This window comes from Dermacentor silvarum, chromosome 5, assembly GCF_013339745.2.
Source record: "Dermacentor silvarum isolate Dsil-2018 chromosome 5, BIME_Dsil_1.4, whole genome shotgun sequence".
NCBI classification, from domain to species: Eukaryota; Metazoa; Arthropoda; class Arachnida; order Ixodida; family Ixodidae; genus Dermacentor; species Dermacentor silvarum.
In genome coordinates, this window is record NC_051158.1 from 28,324,749 (window position 1) to 28,350,723 (window position 25,975).

The 25,975-nt window shown below is 45.4% G+C and overlaps 1 protein-coding gene across 1 annotated transcript; it reads left to right on the forward strand.

Moving 5' to 3' along the window:
• Positions 1–791: 791 nt before the first annotated feature.
• LOC119453186 (cytosolic endo-beta-N-acetylglucosaminidase) lies at positions 792–25,432 on the forward strand. The gene is made up of 9 exons (XM_037715204.2): positions 792–1,178; positions 8,257–8,405; positions 11,354–11,502; positions 12,026–12,343; positions 14,391–14,494; positions 15,530–15,638; positions 17,023–17,213; positions 20,210–20,455; positions 24,985–25,432. Exons 1-9 carry the CDS (start codon positions 1,021–1,023, stop codon positions 25,289–25,291), a joined length of 1,731 nt encoding a protein of 576 aa, XP_037571132.1. The 5' UTR covers positions 792–1,020; the 3' UTR covers positions 25,292–25,432.
• The last annotated feature ends 543 nt before the right edge of the window (positions 25,433–25,975 follow it).

Consider the following 25,975-nt stretch of genomic DNA (forward strand, 5'->3'; position numbering starts at 1 on the left):
CAAGCTAGCATGCAAGCGTTTTTTTCTTTCTTTTACTTTGCGTTTCTCATTTTCAAAAGAAAAAAAAATGGCTACGGCTTAGCTCAGCTAACCATGGATATGCAAAGCGAAAGCTTGGTTTAGCCTGTTTAAGTTTCGGTTTCACTTGGTTAACCTTTCATTAGCTAACCAACGTTGTGGTTCCGCTTCCGGCGTTTTGCGAGCTGAACGGCTCGCTCTTCCTCAGTCTCCGACGCTAGCTTCGCGTGCTTGGCACTCCGGACCATCTCCGGTGAAGCATTTCGCCGGGCGATATCCGCGAGGTGGTCAGACGCCGCTTGCCGACGACGGCTCAAAGCATCCCGTTCCCGCGCAACTCTCACAGAGGACGGCCCGGCCTCGCTCTCATCCATGACCAAGCTCAAGCGTCACACTCGCCTAGTCAGCGTCTCTTAAGGCCACCCCGCATTCTTCATTTTCCCTGCGTTTTCTGGCGTTTCGTCACCCGGCGTCGACGCTGAGGGAGACGCCAGGGCGAAACGCCGTGCTCAAGACACACCAGATCTCGCCGCCGTCGCCGGCGACGCCGATAAAAGCGCTGAATGTGTGTGTGTGTGTGTGGGGGGGGGGGGGGGGGGGGGGCTTTACTCGGGCGCGTGGCGAGTCACGTCGTCAGGCGACGACCCAGCTGCGGAAAGCGCATGCGCCAAGCCGGCGAGTCACGTGATGCGTTGCCAAGGCTACGGCGCAGCTGCGGTCAAATGAAGGTCAAATTGCTGGGGACGGCGACTCGGCTCGGCGTCCTTAGTAAAGCTTTCGCTTTAAAATAATTTTCTTTAGTTACCTACTGCCGCCCGATTCTTCGCCTATCCCCCTCAGTGGGTACGAGCCATGATAGAGATTCATCATCATCATCATCAAGCAAGCGCACGATCGTAGCGCGTGGCAGTATTTCATCTACTATCGCGTGGCGCTCGAGGCATCATCAGAAGAAGCGTTCGACGCCCGGCCCCGATGGTACCACTGGCGCAAAAGTAAAGTATGTCGGTGGTCGCCCCGCTGAAGTCGCTGGACGAACTCATCCGCTACAAACGACCGCCGCTATGCGTAGTGGAGCCGCTGAGAGACATAGAGCGGGGCGAGCCGGGACGCCCGAAAATCCTCTACTGCCACGACACGGACATCTACCTGGAAGACAAGTGAGTATAACCTACGCAACTTCGAAATTACGCGCAGATTATAATCAGAGCGGTCAGCGATATATTTAGTTGTAACAAAAAGAAGGACGGACGGTTTTAATAGCTTGCCAGCGGAGGGGTATATATAGCAATAATATTCGCGCGCCTCTTCTATAAAAAGAAAAAAAAAAGTCGCAGTTTCGACCGAAAGGCGAAGCAATGATTGCGATATCAAATTGTTATGCGCCAATTGTTATTTCATCGACGGAGCCGCCTTCAACGACATAACAGTTGGCGACGAGGTGAAAAGGACTTCTACTGCTGCAGGCAATACTTCCGAACCTTAACCACTGCTATGATACTACCATAGAGAAATACTTTTTTTTTTTGTTCTCTATGATACTACTGCTTCGGATTATGCTTTTGCAACGGACGCCAGGGACTTCGCTGCTACTGAGACGCGTCCCTGTTCTACTACTGCTGCTGCGACGCGTCCAAGTTGCTGCCCATGCGTGCTGTCTATCAAGAACCCCCTGCTATATACTACTGTGACGACTAACACCACGGACTTCAGAGGCTACTACGGCAACGCGTCCCTACTCCTTGCGACCGCGTCTTCAGACTTGGAACGGCTCAGAAGCTACCCGGGCGCTAGCCCTACTTCGAACGCTGCTGCTGCGACGCGTCCACTACGTCCACGGACCCCAGGTATGCCTCATGATGAGACGCTGCTATTGATACCCGGGTGTGTCCTTCCTGCTATTGCTTCAGACCACGGACGCTGAACGCTATAGCGTATTTCTTGATGCTGACGTGAACTTAGACGCTGCCAAGTGGACATAGACCGCTCGGACTAATGAGGCCTAGGACACTGCAGTCTTACTTGCGTTCTACCAATGCCTCCTAAAAAGACTATGCCTGGGACGTGAGCCGGAGACGCGGCGCCCTACCCTTTCCGTTTTCCTCCTCTCAACATAGTACAACCCCTAGAGCCTCTCGCGGCGAACGCTTGCAACTGCTTGCAACACACCTGCGGCGGCGGCGGCGGCGGCGGCGGCGGCTGCGCGTCGCCGTGCCATGGTAACTCGAGCAGACGACGCACGCCCGCCCTTGCCTACCGTGACCTTTGCTTCACCAGACGACATTCATGCTACATATTGTCGCGTTGAAGTGACAGTCTTTGTCAGTTGGCAAAGAGAGGAGGTGACTTGGGATAACAGTAGCCTTTATTTGGAAGAACTTGTGCCCATAAGCGAGCTTCTGGCGAAAATATTCGGCAGCGGCGAACACAGCATGCACGGTTGACCGTCGGCAGAAAGAATGCCAGCGTTCTTCAAACGCATCTCCAACGCGCTAGCGACGTGGCGCTGTACACGAGTTAAATTTTGAGCGTAGCTCTCTTCGCCACGCATTTTTTTTACCACGATTTTACCAATCTTGACAAAATTTTAACTCTTCTTCGAAAATCCGCCAAGTGACTGTAATGCTCAAAACTTCAAAACTCATTACACGGCATTGTCGAAAGACGGTCGAAAAAAGCTTATAAAAAAGCTAGGACTTGGACTCGGCCGGCATCTTCTGCCGGACAGCCCAGAGCTGGTCTTCCTTCGAAGAAAAATTTTGTCACGCAGCAGGCGCGCGCTCTACGCCGCACCTCAAATGCACGCCACGAGCGCGCAAGCAACCGCCTGCACAACGCGTAGTTACAGTGATTCTAGCCCCTGTAGCGTACTTTCTGTACCGTAGTCAGCTGCGCCGACACAGCGTTGCCGACAGCGTCACTCCGGCAGTACAGTCGCTAGCGCCAACACGCGGCGCTCGCTCGCAACGCACGGCAGCGTACCTCCAATGGCAAAGCAAGCGACGTCCCAGGCATTGTTTTTTTTAGGAGGCATTGGTTCTACGTTCTTCTACTCAGACGCCGGCCATGCTTTGTGGAATTCCGCCGCCGCCTTTCTTGCAGACGCCGGGTCTGCCCCCCCTCCCATAGCGTGGGCGCAGTGGCGTCGCGTTTTCCATGTCGATGTGGAAATGGCCGGAGACACCGCTCCTGATTTCAAAAAGAGAATTCTTTTGACCGGCCTAGGGGTTGAGGGCCTGCATACATATTTCGAGCTCCAAGAGGCCCAGACAGGCCGGGAATTCCAAACATTCATCGATCAACGAGTCCACGGACGTGTACGAGGAGACGCTAAATTAAGATGCTGGAACGACACTTCGAAACATTTAATGAATCATCAGCGAGGAATGAGGAGCAGAGTGGTCACAACTTGGGGGCAAATTACAACCGTGCAGGTGAATTCGATCGGATACCGCTGCCGAGTAGAACAAGATGGCGGTCGACGGCACGCGCGGCATCCCCGGCTGGAACTCGTTAGGCAGGATGTGATATCCTCCGACCAACGCGTTGCTCCGACTAGGACGCGACCCAGAGAGGCAGTGACCAAGCGCTGCTGGCGTCACCTGGCGGCTTGCCCATTTATACAGGTGTCACGATGATTAAACGGGGATTGCACGACTGGTTCTTCGATCGACTGTTTACTTGTCCTTCCTTCCTTCCATGTCGTTGGCCGCCGGCCTCCGGCGCTATCCCTTTGTTCTACGGCTGCGCTTCCGCCGCCGCCCGGGCCGCCGTCGACGACATAACAATTGGTAGTTTTATCGGCCGTATAGAATGCAGTAAACATGCGCTTCTAACTAAATTAACACGCATGGTGCCATGGGCGCATGCGCAGGCGATCACAGATCTCACTCGATGACCGCGGACACTCGCTGTCGGAGTACTGGCAGTGATGAGCGGTGGCAGCTAGCGGCGAGCGAACGTCTCGTGGCGCCTCTAGCTTCAACGTGTCTCCGAAACGTGAGATTACGCGAACTCTAAGACTAGGCGAGCGCGAGAACACAGCGCACACCAAGCCACGAGCCATATTGCCTCGCGTAGCGTAACCTTTAATTGTAACTGCCGCAACCCCCCCCCCCCCCCTTCTGCAGCCCTTCACATAGCGCGCGCTCACCTCCCCACACTCCACGCACGTCCTCCTATCTCGCACAACTTCTGAGCGCATCAAGCCACCATATCCCTCTCGGCCCACCCTCTCGCGCTTTCCCTCGCACCTACAGCATATACGGCGCCCCAGGGCGTGATAGGATCTTATCGCACTTGGGCTTCATAGGGCGCGTCACGGCGACGACGACGGCGGCGGAAATTTGCCCGGATTTGCTCTAATTGCCATTGCAATTAAAGGAGAAAAATGGGGCGGGTGGACGTGTCCTATTGGAGACCAAGTGACGGCACTGCGTTGGCCCAGCCCGTGCATCGAAGCCCCGTGTTCAGGTGCACGACACAATTCGGGCAGACTTGAAGGCAATCCCATTAATTCAGTCTCATTGAGCGCATTTGTGCATCAATTATTCATTCAAAAAATTTTAAAAATAAACGCACAGTCAAGCTGCTACAGCGATGTTAAACTTGTAAGGACATTCCTTGATAAGGTCACTCCAGGTTCCAGTGACACTATGCACAGATGACGTTACTCGTCTATTTAATTAAGTGGTGCGCGTGCCTCAGCGAAGCTGCGCATGTGCGTTAATCTCAGTACACTATGAATTGTGCTACTAAATCCTCTATTCTAAAACACGCCTTTCATAGTTTTAGAGTAGGGTTGCGGAAAAAGTACCAACATGAAATTTTCTGCTTGTTCTTTCTTTTTTTAAAGGGCTCCTAACTACTGTCGAAAATTCGTTAGTGGCAGCTGTGTGCCAGTCCACAATAAACAAAGCAGGAGGAATGTTTTGAAGTGATGTTGTAATTGCAAAGTTACAGGTGTTTGATGAATGACTGCAACTGAACGTCTGAACGAAAATAAAGTTACTCCAGCAAAGAACAGCGATTTCTGAGCTGAGAAAGAATAGCCCACTAAAACCATGACATCAAAAGCATTGACACCCATTCGTGCCACGGTTTAAACAAGCTGTGATTATAAAACTTATCGCAGTGATAGTTTCACATGTTATAAAAAATTTTTTCTCATGAAGGTTCTAGAAGGCATATGAAAGAATTTCGTTGATATTTGCATACTTTTTCCCGCATGATAATGTTTTACAATATTAGCATTTATGAGCATATACTTCAAATTATGGTGAAGTGACTAATTTGTTATTGAAGCTTGGTTTTAAAGTAGTTTAGATACTCTGAAAGCTTATATATACTCATTTGCCTTTTGTTAAAGTGTCTTTTTTGTTACGCAGATGTCCCAAATTTTTGTTATCATATGACAATTTTATCTAAGACTATATAAAACGTTAAACTAAGCAATAATACTGCAATATTGGAGGAACACGCTTGAATTTTTGGGATAGGACGCAGAGATATTAGGCTGAAGAATATATCCTTTTTGCTGTTTCATAATTATCAAAACATGAAATTTATAAGTGGTACAGTTGGCCTCAAAAGCTTGTGGGATACACATTCAACGAGAAATGTGAATCTCAGCTCTGTTAAGCGATGGTTTTCTAGTTTAGTGGATTACTAAGTTGGTCACTAAAACCGCTTCAGACAAACTCTGAACTCGAGGGTATCTGCCCGGGCTTAACAAGAAGTCAGCTTTAATACGATGAGCATTCTTAGCCTACTAACTCAATTTTGCTGTGCTGCTAACTTCTATAGCATGACTCTATTGAAAAACATGTGCAACATGTGGTTTTGAGCCCAACATCCAGCACAGCAGACCGACGCTCTCTCCATTAGAACATGGACAGTCGCCTAGAAATCTCATAACACCCTTACCAGCTTCACCCGTGCAAGCCAACATTTTGAGATGCTTAGAACATGAGTTGTGTCGCATGGCAACAATTTACTGATAAAAGTGAGAATGCACATTCTTTTAACTACGAAAATTAGTTCTTATGCATAAAGAGAAGCCTATGCAATCATGCCGTAGTTCACTGAAAGTCAGATATGCTCAACCCCTGTTCTACAGTGCCAGAGGACACCTTTAATGAAGTTTCCTTTATAGTGTCCGAAGGTGCGCAAGGTCACCCAATACAAAATACAACAGCTGCACACTGCCCCCTGCAAAGACTTCAGTCACGACTATACATAAAACCGATTATAGGCTCTCCCTTGCAGTTACAACACGCAACCTACCTTATCAGGTGCCAAGCTAGAAGAACGAACCCCTCTTATGTGCAACTGGCAACAAACTCGGAGCAATGAAAATCTCAGAATGACCATTACAGGTTGTAAATAAAGGTGTCTTCGGCAACATGGCGCGTCGTTCAGTGTTGTACGGAATGGCGTTCCTGGAACTAGTTCCTTTTGAGAGGAAAGGAGGAACGCCACCGTTCCGTTAAGGATCGGTGGAACTGTAACGGTAACTCTGTAGGTTTACAAGGGAACGGCGTTCCTTCTGTAAATGTTCCACGGCATTGAACAGACACACGCACGTACATAGCACATCATGCAAGGCGGATGGGCGACCGCGTGAGGCGCAACGAACTACCGCTTGCCGACTATGGTGAATTTTTACTGCAATATTGAATCAGCATTCATTAAATGCCTGTGCATTGTTCCTTTCGATGCGGTTTCTTGTGCAAGAAATTTAATTACGTTGGTGCATGTGAGTAACTTTCTATTTGCACATCTGAAGCGCAGTGTCCTGACTGCGCATTTGCAGACCAAAGTGGAAAGTGCCATATGTGTGGCACTTGTAATAGACGAGCACCAAAGTTGCAGTTAGACATGTCTGGAGTATGTCCGGTGCTCCCTGAAAAATGTAATCTAGGAGCGTGTCTTTGGATTGTTTTAAGCGAAGCTTTATAGGCTCACCAGTGTCGGCGGTGGTGGTGTCACGCTAAAAAGTGGGCCGATCCTGGTGATAGTGCAGAGCGTGTACAAGCTCAATGGCACATACCCCTGTGGGCTCGGGGACCTGTAATGCGCCCTTGAACTACCCTTGTCACACGTGGGACCCAAAGAGACAAAATCACCAGCCCTTCCCTATCGAGAAAATGGTGGTAAGCGAAGCTTGTCGTCTGATTCTAGCGTGAGGGCTTCTGAAGCCCAGGCGAAACGTCAGCGATGAGCCGCGGACCCCGAGTTGTGGGAGCGCGATCTTGAGGCCAAACGTCATCGAAGAGCTGCCGATCTCGAGTTTAGGGCAAACGAAGCGGAACGCCTGTGACAGCGTCGTCTTGCCACAAGCTTGACTTACACCCATTTTCTCGACAGGGAAAGGGCTCTGAATTTTTATATCTAGATAATCTGCTGCCGGCGATGTTCAATCAAATTCGTATAATATACTTAGTTCGATGTGAGTTTTAAGTTGCTCACTTTATTTCACCTCAGGATTACTTGACACTATATTTTAATTTTAAAAATCAAATGTAATGTTACTGTAACGATACATTCCAATGTTTGAAGGGTAACGAAGGTGTTCCTTTCGCATTAAAGGAACTTGTAACGGGAACTCGTTTCAAGATTGGGAAGGAACGAGGAACGAGCTTTAATTCCTGTTTTAGAGGAACGTGTACAACACTGGCGTCGTTACGTTGCTTCAATGCTAATTGCATTAACGTAGACAGTCATTGTTACATAAGCCGTGATGTAATTTTTTTTTTTTTCAAATCCCATGTCCCATAAATTTTTGTGCCAAACTGTCTCTACTAGCCAACCAGTGCTTTCTCTGCTATGTGCCACACAGCTGGTGCCCAAGAAAACCACTCTTGTGGTTTCAGGCTGCATTCATCACCTCGCCACCATAGTATCGTGTTGTCATTAATTGTTGCATGCAGTTGATGCACAGATTGTGCAAAGGTGCAATATGAGCAACTACTGTTCCAATAAATCACAGCTCAGAGATAGAAAAATATTCCTGCATGAAGCCTGTCGATTTTTTGCCGTTCTAAGTGCTTCATTGAAAACCCCGTTAAGAATGTCGAGGAAAGTCCTTGTGCGCCGCCTGTAGGACTAAAGACACAGTATAGAGCCACAAGATTCCTTTCATTTGCTCTATGGAAACAATCTTATTGTGCTGTTACTGTTCCACTGCTCTTCCTTTACAATAGCAATTGCTGGCTCCCATGTTCTGCCTGTTTCCAGGTATGTCTATGGCAGCAACAAGATGGACAGCTACCGTTTCTACCACTGGCAAATCATCGACACCTTTGTGTACTATTCGCACCACATGGTCACAATACCTCCTCCATGCTGGATTACAGCCGCCCACAAGCACGGAGTCAAAGTATTGGGTGAGGCTAGCTTGTACACACCACGTTCACTGCTTCACGAATAACCTGTGGGCGACTCCGGGCATTGTTGTGGTGTGTTGCCACATATACAAGTCTATCTCGTATTGTAAATGTTATAGTAGCTCTTAAACAAATGAAAGCCATCCTGAAAGTAGCATGCTACCTCCTATTTTCATGTAAGCAAGAGGTGCCGAGAGCACAGGTTCATAATTCAAGAGCTGAGAGAGAGAGAGAGAGAGAGAAATAGGCATTTTTCCACGTTCATGATTGCCATTCATAATTCAAGAGCTAGCATGCTCTGCTTATAGAAATCCGAGCAGAGGCAAGCCACTTCCTTACAGCTGTGATGACAGCATCCAAGTCCTGAAACTGTGTTGCCCATGTAGTTTTTTTCTTTCATATGTGCGAATAGGTGGACGTCTGAAATTGATCAATCCTGACTGTACAGGTAGACTGTCGTAGGACAGACCAGTCAAATTTTGCAACATGCTCCATTGTCGCGCAATACCGGCATGGAGCCTGATGTGGCTGTGTTCCAAGCGAACTTGGGTCTTCTTCTCTAGCCTTACCCCCGAGTTACCCACTAATTGGTAATGTGCAAGTTTTCTCAGCTGGGGTAATTGGTTTTCCTTTAACATAGTAAAACAGTGCAGGTGATGGAACAAGAGATACATGCAGTTCAGCACATCTATCCTGTTTGTGTACTTCTTGTCCCTATGTCTAATTATTTTTATTTTTCATTAATTTTCATTGCCCAACACAATTTTTATGTCCCTATGTCTACACTTTTCACCGTGTTGAACTGGTTCATAATGTTGCCCAGGACTCGCGCGTTAAGAGTTCTTAGAGTGAAAAACTGCAGAGAAAATTAGTTATAGCTTCATGCGTAATATTACTGTTTCTACATTACCACGACAGTGGAGACACAGACCGGAACGGCGGCAGTGTTGGCAACATCTTGTGAAGCTTATAGTAGAGTTTAGCCAAACAGCACGAAGCTCTTGCTACTACGAGCAGCTGTCGTCTGCTTATCGGTAAGCACGACAGCGTTGAAAGTGTTGTTCACATGTTGAAAGTAAGCTTGGCTCTTTGTTTCCAATGTGGACAATCATGCAACACAAGAACTTGCGTAAGGCAGGAAAGCATCACATGGCGTCACCACTGGCACCGTTTCTATTGTGTATGACAACAAAGCTTGCGAAAACACGACACAGAGAGGTGGACATGATATGGTCTTTGTGTTCTCGCACACTTTTAAAGCAAAGTTTCCTTTGCTTACACTCGTGGGGTTGGTGTGGCCGCTGCTGTTGCTGCTACTCTCTGCTGCTGGGTCAGTCAGTATCTCGGCAGATATATTTGTAGAGATATATATATATAAGGTTACATGTGCACCGAATTCAAGTACTACCAATAAAAGGCTTGCGCAACCTTGTTTGCCGATTGACAAAGTGGTGCAAGTAAAAAGCACACTTCTGTTCTGCGCAACGAAAAAAATTAAATCCTGCATAAAACTTGAACATAATGTCGGCTCACAGATCTCTATAACGCACGCCGACCTGTTAATCGAATAGCACATTATATTCAAATTCTTCGCTTCACTAAGTGCCACTGGATGAGTGCCTATTCTTGCCCAGTCCTCCAGAATGGATATGTGTGGCAATGCGACACAAGAGGCAACACAATTCCACATAAAAAATTGCGTGAGAATAACGGTGTGACCTTTCTGGTGGATGAACATAAACATTACGTAAGATCATACTTTCCACAAGACAAAAGTAAACAAACTTGCACGCATTGTCGTTAGTTGTAAAGAATTTAATTGACAGCTTCGCTGAAGGTTCGCTTCACATTGATTACAATATGTGCGTTTGATCTGCCTAGGGTAATTGTTTTTTATTCATAATAGTTCTGTTCCGACTAGCCCATTTCACCACAGTTCTTTTAGCACCTACTCTCTCCATCCACATCTCCCACTACAGTGATGGGATCTGGCCAAATTTCTCTCATAGGAACAGTGCCTAAACAACAAAAGAGGAACATCCTTTTGACAAAAGTGCTCGATAAGTTCACACCAAAAAGGCTTTTCGGCTAGCTTTAACGTTGAGACAATGAGGACAAGGTCTATTGTATGTAGACAGTCTTGCACCAAACAGAGGCTTTAGTCTCCCTTGCTTGCATTTTTTTTTTAGTTTCTTTGATTCGTCTTCATCTTCCAAGCCCCCTAGCCTTTGCCTTCTCCAAATTACAACTAAGCTTTAGAGTTTAGCTCATTATATTTTCGTGCTTCTTGGTTTCTGTGCCTGCATCTCCACAGTGCTGCTTTCCAGTGACAACTTGTTATTAATACACTGTAGAATTGTGTTCTAACAAAACTGAAACTCCACTCATACTAAAAATTCATATAGCGTAATTGGCTTGTGCTGACAGAAATAGTCATCTGCACACATTGAACTGAGTTGTTTATTATTATGCTCAAAAACTGCATGCTATAGCTTTCCAATCCGGTACACAGCAAAAAAAAAAAAAAAATAAAGGAATATACAGAAAGATTACAAAAATGGAATACATATACCATCTACGAAGACCTTATTATTAATACTATAATTTAAAAAAATATTTGATACAAAAATGTGAACACTGACATAACTCCGTGTCATTAAACACAGATATCAAATTACGGGAGTATGATTACAAGCTTCATGAACCATAAACACACAATTCTACTGCAGTCAGATTTTCAGAAAAAGCAGAAACTAATAGATGGAAGGAAACTCAAAACTTCAAAATAACCCTAGGTATAGTACTTATGCAAAAATTACTAATCGCAAACTTTTTTGTCACGGATTCAACGTTTTTATGTTATGCCGGTCCAGAATTCTGATGTAACTGCACTATAGTAAGCTAGCCATTTTTGTGCCTATCAAAAAATGGGCTTTTTGGCTTCTCAGGTACCTTTACCTTGGAACCGGATGAAGGAATCAAGGCCGTCAACAAGATCAAGGGTGGCAACCAAATTGCTGCAGTCGCCTCTCAGCTGGCACTCATTGCTGCTCGGTCCAGGTTTGATGGATGGCTTGTCCGCATCGCGACGAGAATGGTTAGTGCGCCAATTTCCGGGTGTAGTACTGTTGAACTTCGTTATAACCAACAGGCTAATGCGCAAAAAAAAAAAAGGTAGTTCGATATATTGGGTACTTAGATATACCCAAACGAACACAAACGAACTTTTGTAATGTGTGCGTCATATGCAGAGTTATTTCTAGTGTAGAAAAGAAGCAAGTAAAACAAAATAATTTATTGATGACACAACTATATGTGTAGCAGGCAGTAATTTTTGCTCATACTTTGAAATGTTTCTCAGGAATGAATGCCTGCTACGTGTAATTACATGGAACTGCATAGCGAAATTGCTCGGTAGCCGGTTTCTAAGGACAGAGCAGTCCCAAGTTTAGGTTTTGGAGTCTGAATTATGCTGCCGTTACAAGTGCAGGTGAGCCTGGAAATGAAAAAAAAAAAACGCATTAGAATAATTCAGGAATCGTTTGAATTTCAATGTATGCTGATAGTATACAAGGAATGAATAAAACTTGAGCGATTAGTCCATTGCATTTTATCTCCAGGATGGCAGCGCCGGCCGCTTTGTCAACGAGCTCCTTACTGCCATCGCCCAAGAGACGCACCGTTCCGTGCCCGGCTCCACTGTCATCTGGCAGGACAGCATCCTGCCCAACGGAACAGTTGAGCCGCAGAGTGAATTAAACGACAGAAACTGGGGCTTCTTCAACATGTGTGATGGAATCCTCCTGAACTACCAATGGAACGAGAGCCTGCTTCAAAACTCTGCCAACAGGGCAGGCAAACGCAAGGGAGACGTCTACGTTGGCGTCGACGTCTTCGCGCGGGACACGTGCTACAATGGCGGCTATGACATGCACAAGGTAAGCGTTGATGCATGGTCACTCTGGTTAACCTCCTTGTCTTTCATCTCGTTATATCCGTTTCTGTCCCAAGCTTCTTGCTGTACTCACGGACTACCTTCTGTGGCAACAATCGGAAAGCCAAGGGGCCAGAGCTTCTGCACGCGTGTTACTACACCAAGTAGTCCGGCAGTGTTTGACAACGCTTTTTGGTTTCTCGGAACAGATACTGAATCAGCACATCCTCAACGTGCTGCCGTTTCGAAATTTACCCGAACACTCAAAAGAAAGGCAGGCCTTATTTTGCTGTCGTAAATGACAGATTTATGTTTTCTCAAGTTTAACTAACGCGGATGAGAATGCGGGACTCTTTCCACGAGAGCCCTTACTGCGTGTGCTTTGCCTCGGTAGCGTTCTCAGCTGCCACAGAAAGTTGACTGCGGGTATAGACATGCGAGCTTGACCCATCATTTTGTGCCGATAATGTTGCAAGATACCCAAGATTTCCCACGTGCCCCAGCAACAGTGCTTTTCCTCTGATGGGCACACATTCATGTTTTTTTGTAAGTGTGCCATCAACCCAAAAAGTTTGCGGATCACGGGATCTCAGAAAACGTCCAATTTCTGAGCAGCCTGCAATAGTAGTCAGTAAAATCGAACATCACAATGTTTTTCACATATACTGGTAGAAGCTGTAAATGTGAATACTAGGCTGCGTTGGTGAGGCTGCTCGGAAATTGGATGTTTTCTGAGATCCCATGGTCCATAAACTTCTTGGTTGACTGCACATTACCTAGTTATGAACATGACAGTTTCGATTTGCTCAATGTACTTGCCAAGAACTCACATTATATAACCATAAGAAACTATTATATACTCATGTACATCTTGTGTCGTCGTACTAGGCTTCGGAACTATTTACTGTTCATTTGGCAGATCACTTCTGCGAATTCCCGTAACGTGGAGTAAGGTTGTCGTCCACCTGACTGTAGCACGAAGCTGTGAAGGAAACCCATGGCAATTTACCATTTCATTTACTGTTTACTTGTGTGTATGTATTAGTGCTCCTCAGTACATATCTGCTGTTGAGTGCGGAGTCGCGGGTTCCATTTCTGGCCACAGCAGCCACATTCCGGTGGGGTCAGTTTGCAAAAATGCACGTGTGCTTAGATTTAGATATGCATTAAAGAACCCCAGATGGTCAAAATGAATCCGGAGTTCTCCACTATGAACTCCCGCATAGCCCATGCGTTACTCTGGGACATCAAACCTCACAATTTGATTTGACTACGCTGTACGATTGTCTTCCGTGATTGCATGTTCAATTGTCCTCAGACTGCAACACAATACATTTTAGTGTTTGTTCGTATGTATTGCATGTATCCACCATTACAACGTATATCTTAAGGGGGCTATGAACTTGTGAAGCTCCTGGCAGCTTAGTTGTCAGTCTAGCAACTGGACAGGCTTACTCACAATGTCGAAAGAAATGTTGCAGGGCCTCTTGACTCAGTGCAGAGTACCATGCTTGGTGGCTAGTGAATGTGAAGTGAGGCATTCTTTAATATAAGCTGACTTCAGGCGAGAACAGCCCTAAGGACACGGACAAAGTGAAGTGACACATAGGAAACGACATTGCACTGAATGACAACTGTTCTATTTTTGCGACAGAGAAACATTCAAGTACGCTGGAATGCTTCGTCAAAGGCATGAGAACATGACAAGACAAAAAGTTGGGCAGAAAACAGTCACATGCAAGAGTGCATGTACGCAGCCAATGCACCTCGTAATAAGTTTGCGCACGCATGCACCATCGCTGGTGGCTGCCACCAGACCCTCATTTTATGTTTTCATGTCTTTGACTAAGTGTTCCAGCATATTTAAATGCTTGTCTGTCACAAAAATAAATCGGTTGTCAGTCAGCCCAATGTTTTATTTATGTGCTTTCGCTTTATCTGTGTCCTTGGTGCCATTCCTGCCTGAGTATGAATAAACAACTAGCCGATGCTTCCACGTTAATGCGCCAACTTCACAAGCCCAATGCCCAAAATTATTAATTTCATTTCAGGCTGTTGCAATTGTCCGTGGCTATGGGTTGTCCGCTGCCATACTTGGTGCCGGCTGGGTCGTTGAGAAACAGGAAAAGAAGAAGTTCACGGAGAACCAGTGTCTGTAAGTTCTGGAAGCTGTGATCTTCATTGTTTCAGATAAGAGGCTAGAGCGCCTCTCTTTGTTGAATCTCAGTTTTTAAGTTTTTTTTTTAGACTATATTTTGTAACCTGGGTCTGCATTCTCAAAATTTCTCTCAAGTAGACCAAAAAGTTAACTGCCGTAACGACAGGTGGCTTTGCGCAAGCACTGATGAGGTGCCTACAGTGATGCGCACAAAATTTCCGTCGTCTGTGATGGTGTTAGCCGTCGTCTGCAACGAGGGTGACGTCATGCCGCCACACTTTTTTGCAGAAAGACTGCGCGTTAGTGCTGCCACGCACGTGGAGGTGCTTGCCACCGTTCTAAAGCCCTGGATAGAGACTGTTTCGAAAGGAAGACTTATGTTCTTCAGCAAAATTCGGCTCCCGCCCACACTGTCTCCGTCACCTAGGAGTGGCTGACTGACAACTTCTACGATCACGTCACTACCAACTCGTGGCCTCCTAGTTCTCCAGATTTAAATGCGCTCGACTACTATGTCTGGGGTGTCGTTGAAAGAGATGCTAACAAACAACCACATATTACAAAAGACTCTCTGAAGGCCGCCATTGCTGACTTAAAGGCTAACATCTCTAAGGACCACCTGATCCGTGCATGCAGCTGTTTCCGAAGCAGAACTGTATCGGTTATTGCTGCAGATGGCGGATTCATTGAGTAATTGTGAAAATAAACCGTAAGAGAAGTATTTCCCAAAGTTTGGTGAAAATATGTATGTTTGCTGGAGATATTCTTCTCTGCCTGAAGCCAACATTGTGTTAAATACCTCACGCACCCGGTATATGTTATAAACTCACGTCTAAACATATAAACAAACATACTACCTACATTGGATGCAAAGTAAACTGCTGGACTGTCTGTATAATTGCTACCGCGGTAGCAAAATGTTTACTTCAAAAAGGAAATTCGCACCCTGAAGAGTTAATTATGAAACGTTCCTTCATCTGCCTTTTACTTATTATTTCTGTTCTCACTGTGCATTACGTTATCTTGATGCAGGTTGTGGGCCCTACCGGATGACTGCAGCTCAGAGTGGCGCGCCAAGACACTACCCCTGTCCACCACGTTCTGCCAGGGATTTGGCACCAGCCAGTACAAGCAAGGCCAGGTCTGCCAATTGATAACTGAAGTGCAGCAACAATACCTCGATTTGGACGAGTTGGTTCATCTTGGAAGTGTTCATAATATGTGCTAGAGACGAAGACAAAAGAAGCACAAAGGACAATCATTTGTGTTCCTTTCGTCCTCGTCTTTAGCTCACTTTATGAACACTGAAGTGCAGGCATCGAGTGAAACTTTTTTTTTTTTTTTCGAGTGAAGCGAGATAAATATTTACAACCTATGGGAATGGGTCTACATTCGGAGCCACAGGCCGTGATTTTGAAATGAGTTTTCTCTACTTCGCCACTAAAACAGGAAATGCAGAGGTGGACTGCGCAACCACTACACTTAACCTCTGCATCCTATGGCTGATATGTTCGGCGTGACTAAATTTGAAAGTGCCATATTTATTCAAATATAGGTAGACCTTTTTTTTCGATAACGCTACCCAAAGTGAGCTACCGGCCTATTATTTGTGAACAAAGTTAGCTAAAGTGTCAAGCTAACAGAGTTCCTCCGTCGCGCCCGCCGTAAGGTCAGTCTGTAAATTATCGAGACTGGCTTTAAGAAATGCTGCATATCCAACGCACTCGATGGCACCGAGGACGACGTCGTTTGGCATGCTGAGGACGCCGGCAAAGCATCCTGCGAGGTTGACTCCTCAGGAAGTTGATTGAGGAGGATGCAGCTTGTGGTATCGACTAGCGAGATTTAGTAACTGAGCTTATGGTGTCATGTCAAAAGTATTTAGTGTTTCAAAAAGGATAGTGGTCTACCTATATTTGAATTATAATTTTTTTATTTTTCAGTCAGTTCAATATAAAGGGGTCAACCTATATTCGCAGTTGACCTATTTTCGAGTAGCAATACAGTAACAATAATAAGCAAATAAAAAAAAGTCAGGTGACTGGACTCAATGAAACCAAAATTAGCGAATGAATGAATAAAGCCTTTATTTGAAGAAAGGGGACGGCTCTTGGTCGCTGTTGGGGATTAGAATTAAAAAAAACTTATCGCATCTGCCATAGAATTCAGTGGTAGTGCATGGTAGCTGTTCAAATTCTACTGCTGATGTGTTGGTTGCGACTAAATTTTAAAATATATAAACAATACTAAGAAAAAGAAGTCTCATGACTTCGACGTAAGGGACCCAAGATTTAGAGCTTTTCGGGTAAATTTCAATGTGAACATTTTAGTGGTGAATGCCTTCCAGAATTTATTGGAATCATCTTCAAAGTGCACAGTCATAACAGTATACAAGCTTTTGAAGTGTTCGGCAAATGTGTTCAGATTGTCACATCAGCAGTTCGTATATATTCGGTTTATCTGAAAAAAAGTTGAATTCATTACACGGTATGCTAATTTGCAAAAGTTCATTGCTCGCGTTTCAGGCTGTCATGTCGGCACCATGGTTCAACCTGTCCAGGCAAGAGCTCCAGCCCCGAGACCAGGGAATGATGCTCTGCGGGGGCGGAGGGTCAGCCATGGTGCACACGGCAGAGGCGTACAAGGGCGGTGGCTGCCTCCGTTTGGCTTACGATCCAAAACAGGCGCCAGGTTCCACTGTCATCCCTTACTTCAGGTGAATCTGTGGTGCCTCAATACAAAGATCAGGGTGGTTTATGGCATCGTTCAGTACTGAAATTATTACAGGAAAGCCAGGTGCTGCGACTGTTCAGCTACAATGCAAATCATGGTTAATCAATCAATCAATGTTTATTATTTATATAATTACAAGTTAATTACAGCATATAAAATATACAGGCGAGGGTCTCAAGATTGCAACGGGACCCTCGTTAGTACATTGATTAGCCTAGTCTTTGTACTAGCAGCTTCGGACATTGTTTTGGCGTCATTTACTATGCTTTATATGACCTCATTGGCCGGAATGTCGAAGTAATCCTATTTTTTGTAAAGGCAGAAAGGCCAATAAGACTATGAAAAAAGCATTATCATTCTAAATTGTTGCACCTATAACGCACTATTTTGTTAAACGTGATCAATTTGCAAAGTCGCAAAGCTGTTCTAAGCCAAAAGGAATAAGTTTAGGCAAATCAATGTACTAACCATCATTCTTAAACTGACTTAACTGCCAAGCTTGCAGATGCCATAGACACTGGCTTAAGTTCCCTCTAGTGGTTATTGAAGTATAGCATTACTGTTTTAGTGAAGTACTACTGGGACAGTTGTGTAAACAGCCCCGAGGTAAACTCATCATTAAACTGGTAGCTAAAGCACAGCAATTCTGAAGCTTTTCACCAAACTCCGGGCATGCTTTGAGTATTTTCTATGGAGTGTTAACCGACTGATGACCGTGATAACCGGGTGACCGACAAGATGAAACTTGTCCTTGTTCAACTGCCTGCTAAAAAGTGCTCAAAATGGCTAAGCTGACAGAAAAAAAAAAGGTGTGTCGATTGAAGATACTGTTTAGTGCAGAGATCTTATTCTGTAACTGTGGTCAAGGAAAGTGCCGTTTTATAGTCGATTTTACTTTTTCGCTACATCACCAGACATCAATGCTGTCTCTGTTTTCAGCCCTTCCATCCTAGTCCACTAGATTGGTAATGCGAAAATGTACTTGAATTGAATAAAGATGACTGATGTTGCAGCCTTTGTAATGCACAATAGCTTGGGCAAAATTAAGAACTGGAAGATCTATGCTGTTATTAATCTTGCACTGTTAAAATCAAGTTCTGTGAAATATTCAGTGTGCTTTTTATTAACCTTTTCAGTCTCGAGGTATTAGTACACAGTTTGAAAAAGTTAATTCTTTTTTTGATGTGAGGTCACCCAGTTATACATATAAAAAAAAAAATAAGACGGCACAATTCTAATTGGAATAATGTCAACACCAGATGTTTTCACAAGACCCCTAAGTGTTTGTTTCTAACATTATTTGGGGCAGCTTCTTCAGGTTCAACAAAGTTACATACCTGGGGGAAAAAAATTTAACAAAATAAAATAATTTTTTTTAGGCAGTTTATGAAGAATGCGAGAGGGTGAATGCATGTGCGGAAGCCCCTTGATGTATTACACGTGGTAGCATTTCACTGGTGCGTGTGTCGTAATTCTGTAAAATATTCTTCTGCAAAATTGAATTGTTACACTTCTGCAGGAAGTTAAATAATGCGATTCCAGCTGAAATGATTAATGCGTACTTCCTGTTCTAGTAATATAATGAAGCAGCTCAATTCTGCATGCTGGATGCTGAAACAGAATTAAGATCAATGCCGCAGTAACTGATCGATTGATTGCACTTGATTGAGCAACACCTTGGCTATAGGAGATGCCATAGTTGGGGTGTCACGTTCGTTTCGACCACCAGGGTATTTTTTAAATACGGTACTTACAAAATGAAGTACCGTATTTTCCGGTGTATAAGACGCATTTTTTCTGAATTTTTTGTCGTATATACGTTTTCTGTTTTTCGGGAAAACCGCCGTCAAAATCGGATTCGATGTTATAGCCACGCGAAGCGCGCTGGTTGACTTAACTGCTACAGGTTCTGTGCGCGATATCGAGGAGCTGGGTTCTTCTCGTGATCGAGTTCCCGAGTGCCATTCGAGAAGGATGGAGCAGCAACGCAAGCGGCGGCAGGCCGACCGCGAGTCGACCGATGCCGAAGTCGTCGCATCTGCAGATCTCTGACAAGATACAGCGCGCGCCAGTTGCTACCAGAGTATAAAAGCGCCCCACCCCCCGTGCCGCCTTCCCGCTTTCCTCCCTTGCGCGTGATTCAGCTCACCGTCCCACGTTTTCACTCGCACATACAGCATAAGGCGCGCGGGGACGATGTTATCGCCCTTGGACTTGATACGGTACATCGCGGCAACCACGACGGCAGAAATGCGCCTGGGGTGGAAATATATGGCACCAATACGCTTGCGCGTGACCCGCGTTCACGGAGTGAAATGTCACTGTATTTTTGAAATCGCTTACCGAATGAACAGGTGCGTCTTATACACCGGTGCAACTTATATACATTTTTTCCGGAAAAAGTGCCGTTTTGAGGGGTTGCGTCTTATAGACCGGAAAATACGGTACATGATAATTTCTGCACTCTGCCATCATTAGAATGTGGCTGCCGCAGTTGGGAATCGAATCCACGACCTCTTACTCGGCAGTAGAATGCAATAGACACTCGAACACCACAAAAGGGGCTACGTAGGAACCCACTGGTGCAAAAGCACCGATTAATTGCACACGCACGCAGATAAGCAAAAAAAGCAAGAAGAAAAAGCTTCAATAGAAAAAATTGATCTGAGAGCCATTTCTACTGTCATCAAAATAATGCAGAGTGTCAAGTCGTGATCACGTTTGATAAACATTGCAGCTCATCATATTGTGAGGCAGGCGTTGACCCCATTGGTCATTTGATGATGCCAGGCACCGGTACCTACAAGTTCAGACACCACATGTTTAGCTAACACAACAGCTATCGCAGTAAGTTCACCTGTTACAGCTTAATAGCTTAACCTGTAACAAAAGGTTAAGCTATCAAGTTCAGCTATCATAAGTGCAGCTACAGCTGTGTGAGTTCGACTGCGCTGTACAAGTCCTCACAAATTTCCGCAGGCTGTTTGGCTGTGACCTGCCACTGGGCTCTCTGTGCGTCAGCTACACGTACAAGACGCCGAGCTGTCTAGCAGGGCACGACATCAACCTGATTTTGAAAGTCAGGGATGCGACAGGCAAGCGAGAAGAGTTGTCCATAGGATCAATCATCACCGTGCCTCAGGGAGGCAACTACATTGTGAAACGCGACATTTCCAACAACCCCCAAGGCGACCCGGGTAGCTCTGCAACCCTTTGGTTGACAAGGTTCGTGGAAAAAAATACATATGTATATATGTTAGCATCTTGGTCAGAACTATATTCAATTCAGAAAAAAAAATAATACATATGTATATATGTTAGCATCTTGGTCAGAATTATTCAATTCATCTCCAATACAGGCTGACATGGCACAGCTTATGTGATAAAGTGGAAGCTTGGGCAAGTTGGTGATTCAATATCGACATGACTGCACAGCACAAAAGACCGAGGACACAGAGGACAGCGCCTGTGTTGTGTCCTTTCTTCTGTCCTTGTCTCTTGCACTGTGCAGTCATTTCGATATTGAGCTCGTTAAGGATTCAAAGGACAAAGAAAATGTGCATTCTAGGGCAAGCGCCTGCCTAATTGCACTGTGGCACATGTTCTTTTGTATCCTCAGTGCAAGTTGGAACGGCTCGTATTGTGGTTCTTCTCCTATCAGTCGCCTGCTCCTCCTTTAACATCTTGGTGTTAAAATCCTCCTTAATATTGCCACGCCAGTTCTGGTGTAACTAGTGCCATAGACTACTGGTTACCTGCCCTGCGCCATTACATGGCCCCGTGCCCAGCTCCATTCTTCCCTCATAAAAGAAAGCTTTAGCTTGGAGGCTCTTCCTATTTAGATACATTGGAAAGGAGAAATCATTTTTCTCGGAAACCACTGCACCAAAATTGATGGTATGTTGTACTTAAAAGAAGTTAAAATACAGTGACTGTCAGAAGGGAATCTTTTATTTTGGTTTATTTTTTAACAAATATAGTTGAAAATAGAGCACTGCACGGGCCCGGGCTTAATGCCGCGGGCCTGGGCTGGGCGGGGCGCGGGCTTGAGGCCGTGGGCCCAGGCCGGACTCGGGCTTGAAGCCACGGGCCTAAGTAGGCCTTCGAGCACACGCGACTGTTATGCATTGCATGGTTCAATGCATTCTGTGCCAAGCTGAAGCGACACGTGCAAGATGACTGTCATCCTCATCATCAGCCTATATTTATGTACACTGCAAAACGAAGGCCTCTCCCTGCGATCTCCAATTAACCCTGTTTTGCGCTAGCCGATTCCAATTTGTGCCTGCAAATCATCATCTTCATCATCATCACCCACTTCATCATCACCCCACCTAGTTTTCTGCCGTCCTCGACTGCGCTTCCCTTATCCTGGTATCCATTCTGTAACCGTAATGGTCCATCCATCCTACGCATTACATGGCCTGCCCAGCTCCATTTTTTCCGCTTAATGTGAACTAGAATATCGGTTATCCCCGTTTGTTCTCTGATCCACACCGCTCTCTTGACAGTATATCTTACCAAAGAAAATAGTAAAACAGATGAAGTTCTCATTTTTAACAGCGGAGCTGTTTGAGGCGGGCATAATGTGTCTGCTGAATCAAAAATGTGGGCGGATCCTGGCAGCAGTGCGGAAAGGGTCCATGTGCAGTGGCACATACGGCTGTGAACTGGCGAAGCTGAGCCTGGATAAGTCTAGCTAGAAATGGTGGGGACTATTTAGTCAGCCATCGATAGCAATTGCTAGCCGATCAGTAGCTAGTTGATAATAGATCAATAATCAATAAATTCCAGAAAATGCTGGGAATGACTGGTAGTGCTTAGCCTAGCCCAAATATGTGGCCAATATCTTGCGATAGACAACTGATAGCCGATCAACAGCTAATCGATAATTAATCAATAATAAATAAATTCCGGGAATGCTGGGGTTGACTTGGTAGTGCTTAGCCTAGCCCAAAAGCCAGACTAGCTAGGTGCCCATCAGCTCCACTGTCTCATTAGCGTTGCGCCGCCAGTGCAAGCTACGTAAATTTTTTTTCTTTTCCACAAAAACAAATTGTTTCCGCGCAAGGAAAAGTAAATTATACAAAGAACCGCTCCGCAAACCATTTCCCCATGCTACTGCTTTTGCGATAGCACTATTACCAGTGTCGATACTATGGCATTATTTTAGCGTTAAGGCCAGTTACTTTTGTGCTTCAATGCATAAAACAGCGTTTTTCTCAAAAAGTTAACTGGAACGCCCATGCATTTCGTCGGACAGATTGAAAATTAAAATCTCGAAACTGGTTCAGTCCTGAGAATTCGTTTCAAGTGGATATGCCTTGCGAACTCAGCGGCTATAATTCGTAGATTGAAAGATGTGCCGTAAGATAATTAAACAGTTAATTAGCATAATTATGTTAATTATTCAATTAGGCATTTTGACCATCCATTAGGCCATCCATGTCAGAATTAGCATAAAACAATTAGCCTCCTTAGAGCGTCGTCGCATTAATGCGAACGCAAGAAATCCTGAGATATGGTCAATTCCACACTTCAGAATACTCTATAAGCATCAGTCGTTAATAAATAACCTACCATTCACTTTGAACAAATACAAAAATGTCAATAATTTCAGTATGAAAAAGAACTCAGATCATACTTTGTTCGCTTGTAATGTATCTGGTGTGATTATTATTCGGCCTTTGTGTATGGAGTATATAATGTACAACCTCTTTCGTTTTCTTAGCAAATGTTAATCTTGTAAAATTCAGTCTCATGCTATGTTGTATAGCTGGTGTTGCGTTGTTTTGTATAGCTAGTATTGCTATTGTAGTGTTGTTTAAAATGCATTCTGTTAAAACTTTTTCCAATTCTGTTAACTCGCCGTGACGGAAATATTCCGTTCATAGCTATTTCGTCCATGAGGAATTCCAGCGAGAGCTGGAAATATATCTGAATTATTGTACTTGTGCGCACACTGTTTGCTGTACTATAGCCTTGCCTGGGCTTTTGGGTCACGTCAAGCTACGTATGTAGCTTTTAGTCCAAAATGACCGTCCAGCATGTAAACTGGACAATAAATTGATTAGATTTGATTGATTTCGTCGGACACCTTGAATATTACCTCGAAACTGGTTTAGTCCTGAGAATTCGTTCCAAGTGGATACGCCTTGCGAACTCGGCTGCTATAATTCGTAGATAGAAAGATGTGCCTGTAAAATAATTAAGAAGTTACTTAGCGTAATTATGGTAATTCTTCAATTAGGCGTTTTGATTTCTCATGGAAGTATTGGCCGCCTCATCGAGTAGTTTAGATCAAGCATTATAATTGTGCTATCTGCCACAGGCAATTTTTAAAAATTTGGGTTAGCTAAAATGAAACACACTGTATATTTGCATGCTAAATGACATCATAGAACCATATCGTACAAATCAAGGTAAGTGCATGCGCACCAGCGGAAAAATAGCAGCACAGGCAATGGGCCGGATTACTGATGTTCCCGTGGTAGAAACAAAGATTTCGGTTTTTTATTGCTAATATACTGCAGCTAATTACACCTCGAGAAGGTGAGGCTGACAGATACGGTACAATCTTCAAGTAAAAAAAAAGAATTTTTTTCTTACAGGCTGGGCCTGGTCATGCACACGCGGGCCCCAGCTAAGCTTAGTAATGAACGCCCGAGCCCGGGCCGGGCCCAGTAACACGGGCCCGGGCTCGGACCTCGTAAAGCAAGCCCGAGCCAGGCTCGGGCCGAAAAATCAGGCCCGTGCAGTGCTCTAGTTAAAAATAGCAAAATTTCAGAATACCAAATGATATCAAGCTTACAACTCTAACTCAGCAATGAAAATGGTATCACAATTCTGTTAAGCTGCCTCTAATAGCTTTATAGCACACTTAAAGCAGACAAAATTGATGTTCAGTTAAACCTCGATATAACGAACTTAAAATATAACAAGATTCTTTACATAACAAACATAACAAACAAACAACAATTACGACAAACTTTTTATAAATTCTTGTCCCTAGAACACCACGTATATAGAATGGCGTTTATACACGACTCCAATATAAAGAAATTCCACTGCCGCAGCGAAGGAATACCGAGGCAACAAATGAAAACTTCCAGAGATGCAGATGGCCAACTGGTTGAATTACAAGCGGCTGCATGCGAACACACCTTTCCAATCACGTGTCGCACGATTGCGCACGGGTACAAAAAAAAAAAAAATTAGCAATTGCGCAAGCGAGGTAACGTCATGTTTCGTATAAAGTCCAAGTGCAATAAGATCCTACTGCGCACTGTATGGTTTGGGTGTGAGTGAAAGCGTGTGTGCGAGGGTGAGCCAGGAAGGATGGTGGCTTGATGACGAGTGCTGTCTTCCCACACGAGTAAAGGGAAAGGGGGGGAGAGCTAGCTCGTGGTAACGCAAGGCGCGCGCGACTGCAGGCAGAGGGGGGCAAGGGGTGGGGGGGTCAGGTTGGCGGGTGACTTTTTTTAGCGCAGCAGCGGTGACTGCGCATATGCAGCCCGTGAGCCAATTTAAAGGTAATCTGACACGTGTGCAGAGTGGGTGTGCCGAGACGGCATCGTGTGCGCTGTCTTCCCGCACGTTTGGTACTGGAGGTTGCGTAATCTCGGATTTTCTGCGATGCATTGAAGCGAGAAGCAGATGAAGCATTCGCCCCCCGCTGCCTGTACTGTAACCCCCACCTACTTGTGGTGTTTTGAGGTGCGAGGTGCTAAAGCACATGGCATCTTGTTTTACAGGAAATACCATGTCAAGGATGCCACAGGCTCTGCGGTTCTCGAGGAAACTGGAATGGCCTTTGGTTCCCACGAGCAGAACGCATTCCTCGTGGGGGAACTTGTCCTGAAGCGGCCAGACGGCGCAGCCAGCAGCAAAGCGGCGAAGGACTCTGATGCGGAAGCGTCCAGTGATGAGGACAGTGCAGGCAGACCAGAGACTGAAGAGAAACTGCAGGAATGGCTAGCGAAAAGTACCGCGATGAATACCGGACAGGCAGACGGCCCAGTTACTTTCGACATCTCGATGTCAAGCGACGAAAGCGACTAGTGAAAGCGGAAGCGATGTGCCACCGAAGTTATCGCCCAATGATAAGAAGCAATGGCAGTCCCGGCCGCATGCAGTAGCCAACTGCAATAAATTTCTATCTGTGTAGTTTGTTTGTAGTAGTCTGCTTCAATAAAACGAGCAAGGATAAAGCTAGATTAATAGTGCATTTCTACTCTGCCAACAACCGCGCTCGTCGCTCGCCCGCACCGTCTCTTATCTCCACACGGCTCTGACCTTTCTATGCGCTGTGCATTCGCCGCTCAGTTTCCGTTGAAGCGATAGACCACACACACCTTCGCCCGCTGCGGCGTATGCGCTTGCTGCCAGCGTTTTGACAGTCGTCTGCAGTCATTCAGTGTGATCTATTCATGTTTGTTTGTGCGCGCTCACACAACGCTTGTTCATTCAGTTAGTAAAAGTCGGGCCACATTTTCCAACGCACGCTACACATGCAATGCTGCCCGGATCGGCAGTGCAGCGCTACAGGTGTGTCCCTTCGCATGCGCTGCCCTCGGGAAGCGCTTCTCATCAACACCACCGCTTCACACGCGCCTTCTCGTGGTCATTGAGTCTCTTCATGTCGGTCTACTTACGCCGCAGCACACCTGCTTACTTAATCAGCTCATGTTTACTACAATTCATATTGCTACCAAAGCCGCTCATCTTACTTCGTATGACATTGCT